Source organism: Henckelia pumila, chromosome 4, assembly GCF_033568475.1.
Source record: "Henckelia pumila isolate YLH828 chromosome 4, ASM3356847v2, whole genome shotgun sequence".
NCBI lineage: Eukaryota > Viridiplantae > Streptophyta > Magnoliopsida > Lamiales > Gesneriaceae > Henckelia > Henckelia pumila.
Genome location: NC_133123.1, coordinates 152280331 through 152286454, shown reverse-complemented (window position 1 = coordinate 152286454; position 6124 = coordinate 152280331). Strand labels below are relative to the sequence as shown.

The 6124-nt window shown below is 32.2% G+C and overlaps 2 protein-coding genes across 7 annotated transcripts in view; one reads left to right on the top strand and one right to left on the bottom strand.

The window, feature by feature from the left end:
- Positions 1-2232: 2232 nt before the first annotated feature.
- On the bottom strand, positions 2233-3849 carry LOC140862093 (uncharacterized). The gene is made up of 3 exons (XM_073265097.1): positions 2997-3849; positions 2383-2463; positions 2233-2297 (listed from the first exon to the last, which is right to left on the bottom strand). Exons 1-3 carry the CDS (start codon positions 3847-3849, stop codon positions 2233-2235), a joined length of 999 nt encoding a protein of 332 aa, XP_073121198.1.
- Positions 3850-5994: 2145 nt separating this feature from the next.
- The window catches only part of LOC140865320 (midasin), a 66421-nt gene continuing 66291 nt past the window's right edge, over positions 5995-6124 (top strand). For 5 of the 6 annotated variants that reach the window (XR_012144560.1, XM_073269924.1, XM_073269921.1 and 2 more), the window contains exon 1: positions 5995-6124. The gene's annotated coding sequence lies outside the window, so the exon portion shown is untranslated. The other variant, XM_073269919.1, reaches the window with a different exon arrangement.

Genomic DNA, 6124 nt, shown 5'->3' with positions numbered 1-6124 from the left:
TCTCTCAAGATATAGGTTTTGCATATCGGAATGCTCGTGATGATTTCAGCGATAGCATTTGGAAGAAGTTATTTGGCTACGTTGATGGATATTGTCGTCGTTGGACTTCAGTACCATGGGCAAATGCATCTTCAATATTGATTCCATTGAATTTGCATATACATTGGGTAGCAGTTGTAGTGAATGTGAAGGATGAAATCATCACTATATTTGATTGCAACCACGGCTGCTACATCGATGCTGAAATAACTGCTTATATTGATCCAGTAGAATATGTGGTTCAACATCTTCTATATTATTGCAAAATCAAGATTCCTGATATATGGACAGTTGCACGCCCCAAAGATTTCCCGCAAAATATGAGCAGGTATGTATGTTCTTGAATTTTCTGGAATTTTTATTACAAAACATAATTTATCATTTTATTTGATCTCAAAATATTTTGCGGGAGTCTAAAATAATTCATTTTTACAGTTCTGATTGCGGTGCATGGATGCTAAAGACTTTTGAGGTGGAGTTGTCTCAGCAGTCTCCATATGGATTGAATGATAATATTGTGAATTCATATAAAAAATATTTAGGAACATCTGTATGGTATGGTGAATAAATTTTATAGATTTGCACTGATGTTATATATTTGGAATTATTTTGTCGATTTATTTGTGTAGTTGGAAGATGTTAATGACGTGATGGTTTGTGGACTAATGTTGATGTGATGGTATTTAGAATGATTGATTTTGTGAAAATTGATTGATTGAATACACTATAAATATAAGCATAAGTTATTAACCGACTGAATATATACATTGAACCGATACTTTTACTAACCGACTAAAATATAAGCATACTTTTATATTTTACATTTAACCAACTGATTTAACACAATCAACCAACTGTTATATTTGAATTAACCGACTGATTTTAAATCTAACAAAATGATATATTTGCATTGGTCGACTGATTAAACAATTTGAACCAACTCAAATACCTTTATTAACCGACTTATTAAACACATTGAACCAACTGAAATTTTTAATTGCGCCTGAAATATAAGCATTACCGACTGAATATATACATTGAACCGACTGAAATACTTTTACTAACCGACTGAAATATAAGCATACTTTTATATTTTACATTTAACCAACTGATTTAACACAATCAACCAACTGTTATATTTGAATTAACCGACTGATTTTAAATCTAACAAAATGATATATTTGCATTGGCTGACTGAATAAACAATTTGAACCAACTCAAATACCTTTAACTTATTAAACACATTGAACCAACTGAAATTTTTAATTCCGCCTGAAATATAAGCATTAACCGACTGAATATTAACACATTCAACTAACTGAATATTAACACATTGAACCACCCGATGTATGTACAGTAACCGACGGATTTCACACATCAAACCAACTGATATATTTGTATTAACCGACTGATTAACACGTTGAACCAATAGAAATAGACTAAATAAACACATGAACTATTTGATATATCTCATTGAATCAGTTGAGAATATAGTTTACGTAGTTAAAATAATTACAAAAGTTCGGACAATCTTCTTTCGTTTGCATCGACGGACATAAGAAACTAAAAATATATCAGATGTAAGATATTTTTATATCATTGAACTAATTGACATGTAGGATTTAGCCAATTGAAGTGTGATTGTACATCATATTGTCATATGTAAATCGTGTAACATACTTCTATATTATATAGTTCTGATATTAACACATTGAACCAACTGAAATATGATTAACACATTAATCAACTAAAATACTTTAATGGTCAACATAGACTGATTAGTACTAAAGGTTTGTGATGGTGAATGTGATTATGCATTAACTACCCGATATGTATAGTAACCGACTGATTTAACACATTCAACCAACTGATATATTTGCATTAACCGACTGACTAAATACACTGAACTTGCATTAACCGACTGATTAAATACATTGAACCACCCGATGTATGTACAGTAACTGACTGATTTCACACATCCAAATACATTCACACATACATTTAAGAAATTAGATCATTTGCCAATAGAAAGTTTGATAACTTGTTTACAAAATACAACCTACTCGAAAAAAACTAATCAAAATCCAAATACAATCTTTTAAACAATAAACTAAACAACTTGTTTACATATCAGTCTGTCTCTGTGGGAATTTTTTCCGATAATGTCCTGATTCATGACACACACCACATTTTTTACTCAGTTTCCAGCAAACTCTCCAATATAGGGTATTCTTTTTTTTTGTGCTCTGCCACGTTTCCTATTGACGTATGGGGGAAGTACATCATATCTAAGATCATCTGGAATATTCCATTAACTTGCAATCGGCACTGGATATATAGTACCGGCATAAGCAAGGGCCCATATCTGAGACGAGTAGCAGGGCAAGCAAAAGTCATACAAATCTAGTTTTGCAAAGTAAATTGCTGCAATTGATACTCAAATGCATTAAGTTGAGATGCTTTTAGACGTTGCGACACTGTAAAATTAGCTCTCAAGATAGCCTTTGTCGAAGGAGTAAGTGTTGTCGTAGCTGAACCTATTAATTAAACACACTTAACCAACTTAAATATTTTATTTTTCGACTGAAATATAAACATACACCTACTGATTAAACACAACTAATTGACTGAAATATACGCATCAACCTACTGAATAAACACGCTTAATAGACTGAAATATAAGTAAAAAACCTACTGATTAAACACACTTAACCAACTGAAATAATTTTACTTTCCGACTGAAATATAAGCATAAACCCGCTAATTAAACACAACCGATTGAAATATAAGCATAAACCTACCGATTAAACACCCTTAACCGACCGAATTAAACACACTCAACCGACTGAAATATGAAAACCTACTGATTAAACACAGTTATCCGACTAAAATATACGCATAAACCTACTGAATAAAAACACTTAACAGACTAAAATAATTTTATTAACCGACTTAACCTGCTGCATTTCGATGCTTGTTGAACCACTTTGAAGTTAATTTGTGAATTGCATCCAACAACGCTACAACAAGTAACTCTCTTTCTTTTTTAAGTATTGCATTTATTGACTCCACTCCATTTGTCGTCATTATATTGTATCTAGCACCGGGAGAATGAGCTTTAGACCATTTGTCAGGAGATGAATGCATTTCAAGATACGATGCAATGTTAGGATACCTTTTTCTCAAACATCTGTACAACTCTTCAAATTTGGATAGTTTGTATGCATATGCTGTTCTCATAAACAAATCAATCCCATCTTTTCCACCAGACATTCTCTTAAGATTTTGTGAAATATGCCACGAGCAATGTACATGTGACGCATGCTCATATACAGTACGGAAAACATTAATAATAGATATATGTCTGTCAAAAATGATTACCAAGTCAGGATCATCATGAATAAACTCCTTCAATTTCTGCAAAAACCAAGCCCACGAATCATCATTCTCAGAATCAACAATGGCCCATGCTATAGGATACTGATGAAAGTCACCATCTTGTGCAGTAGCAACAAGTAAACAACCTCTATATTTGCACTTCAAAAATGTTCCATCAACAGATATAACTTTTCTCATTCGACGAAATCCATCAATGCATGCCCCATATGCTAGAAACATATATTTAAATCTACCCGTCGAATCTGTCACCAAATCAGTTATTGAGTATTTGTTCACTTGCTTCACCATATGCAAATACGAAGGCAAAATTCTATAACTCTCTTCAGGACTTTCAAGTAACTTATCCAAAGCAACTTGTCTTCCCCTCCATGCTTTGAAATAACTAATTTCAACACCTTTATTTTGCATCATCGTGATAATGGCTTTTGGTTCAGGCAAGTTGAGTTGTCCTTAAAATTTTCAACCAAAATATTTGCTTCAAAGTCTGAAGTTGCTTGCCGATGAATTTTCCTCCGATGTGAAAGATCACAAGTATGGACGTTGTGATAAACACGTATCGAGAATCATGATGAATTCTTTATTTGTGATGCACGTATTTTCCAACTGCAGCTCGGTGTCACACATCTAACATCATAAACTTTTTTGTTGGATTTTCGAACATCTATTTCAAAGAAGACATTTAAACAAGTCTTGAACAAATCTGTTTGAAATTCATCCTTGCTTTCAAACTCCTGACCGACAAAAAAATTAGACAAATCATTAAATGAATAAGTCGCATTCCCTTCAACATCTCGTATTTGTGTATTCTGTGTTGTGCACAATATGCGCTCATCAACATGATTCTCTTCATGATAAGACGATTCAACTCGTGTAGTTCTTGGAGTACACAATGTAAGCTCATCAACACGATTCTCTTCACTCATAACAAGCTCAACTATTTCGGTCACCGCATTATCAATCTCTCTTGTGTCATCCATCAAAACTTCATGTTCATTGATTCCATCGTCTAACTCATTTTCAAAAAATACCCCGTCAAAATATTCATCATATGTTCTCGTATCACCACCATATATTTCAGTATCATAATTGGCAACCCTCTCATCATTAAGATCTTTACAAACTTCAACATCTCTAGCATTATCATTTGCTTCATCAGTGGTTCTGAAGCCACTTGTTTCTATCAATTCAACATGAAGCAAATGTCTAACATTTGAAACGCCAAAAGACAGATATGTTGCCAATGCACGTGAGCTTTTTATATATATTGGTCTCGGATTGCATGCCTCAAATTTTGACAAGTAACTTAGCTTCAACACCCTATCATGCCTATCCAATTGAATGTCTCAAAAATTGCATCTTCAACATCTTCAATACTCACATTACTCTCATCAATAGATATAGCATGCCATCCCAAATTACTTCCATCACACCATGAATATTTACGTTCACCGTCAGCTTTCCACTCGCCACCAAAATCAATTAAGATTTGAATCATATCTCGGTCCACAAAATCTGTTACAAAAAAAAAAGAATAATAAATAACCAATTAAAAATTAATCAACTAATCGAATGCTATTAACCGACTTTAATATAAATCTTAACCTACTGAAATAAAACCAACCGATTTTATTCTTGAAACCGACTGTAATATATAACTAAACCGACTGAAATAAATGTTTCAACAAACTGAATGACATATCAAGTTACTCTTTCACTCAACCATCAAAATTAATTAAAATTTGAATCAAAGCTCAGTTCACAAAATATATTTTTAAAATAAAATAATAATAAATAACCTATTGAAATTAACCAACTAATTGAATGCTAATACCCGACTGTAATATATGGTTTAACCTACTGAAAGGTAACCTACTGATTTAATGCTTTCAACCGAATGTATTATATAATGTAACCGACCGAAATAAATATTTCAATAAAATGAATATGTCAAATTACTTGATAAATGGTTAACCCAAAAACATGAAAAATAAATGAAGAAACAAAATACCTTATCTTCCAATCATCCTATGAAAAATACATTTTGTGACAATGATAATTTCATTAAGCTTTGGTTTTCATCTACATTTCTTTGGAGAGAAGAAAATGAAGAGGTTGAGAACTACAAATTAAATGAAGATTGAGAGTGAAAAATATGGGAGAAAAAAAAACAGAAAATTGCGATGAACCAGAAGAAGAAATAAACGATCAAGAATGAGGAGCAAGATAAGGAAGCCGTTGTGATTTTGGCGGACCTAAACCCTATTAAAGATTAATTAAACTTAATATTAAATATTAATTTAAAATAGATCTATTCACTCAATTAAAAATGTATGGAGCCTTTAAACTTAAAATTTTTTTGTGTGGGGTCATTTTTGCAAACAACCCTAATTTGTTATATCTGTTTAACTTGAAAATTATTTATTTATCCTTCAAAATTATTTATTTTGTTTCATTAAAATTGAAATTATATAATAATAATTATTATTATTAAAAGAAAAAAACATGAAATTTTATTTAAAGACAACTCAAGGGGCTGGGCTTTCCTGGCGGGTGAGAGGGGGAGGTTTTGCAAGCCTATATATACTTAAACCCTAATCCCACAGTAAAACCCCTCTGAACTTGAAGCGGAGAGAGAGACGAAAAATACAAAATCGTAACAAAACGCTTTCAATTTCTCGAATCCCGG

Excerpts from the sequence above, each read along its gene's own strand:
- LOC140862093 (XM_073265097.1), bottom strand. The coding sequence starts at position 3,849 with ATGATGCAAAATAAAGGTGTTGAAATTAGTTATTTCAAAGCATGGAGG. Across the intron at positions 2,464-2,996 it reads CAAGCATCGAAATGCAGCAG|CAATTTACTTTGCAAAACTA; the intron begins GTTAAGTCGGTT and ends TATCAATTGCAG. Across the intron at positions 2,298-2,382 it reads ATGGGCCCTTGCTTATGCCG|GAAACGTGGCAGAGCACAAA; the intron begins GTACTATATATC and ends ATACGTCAATAG.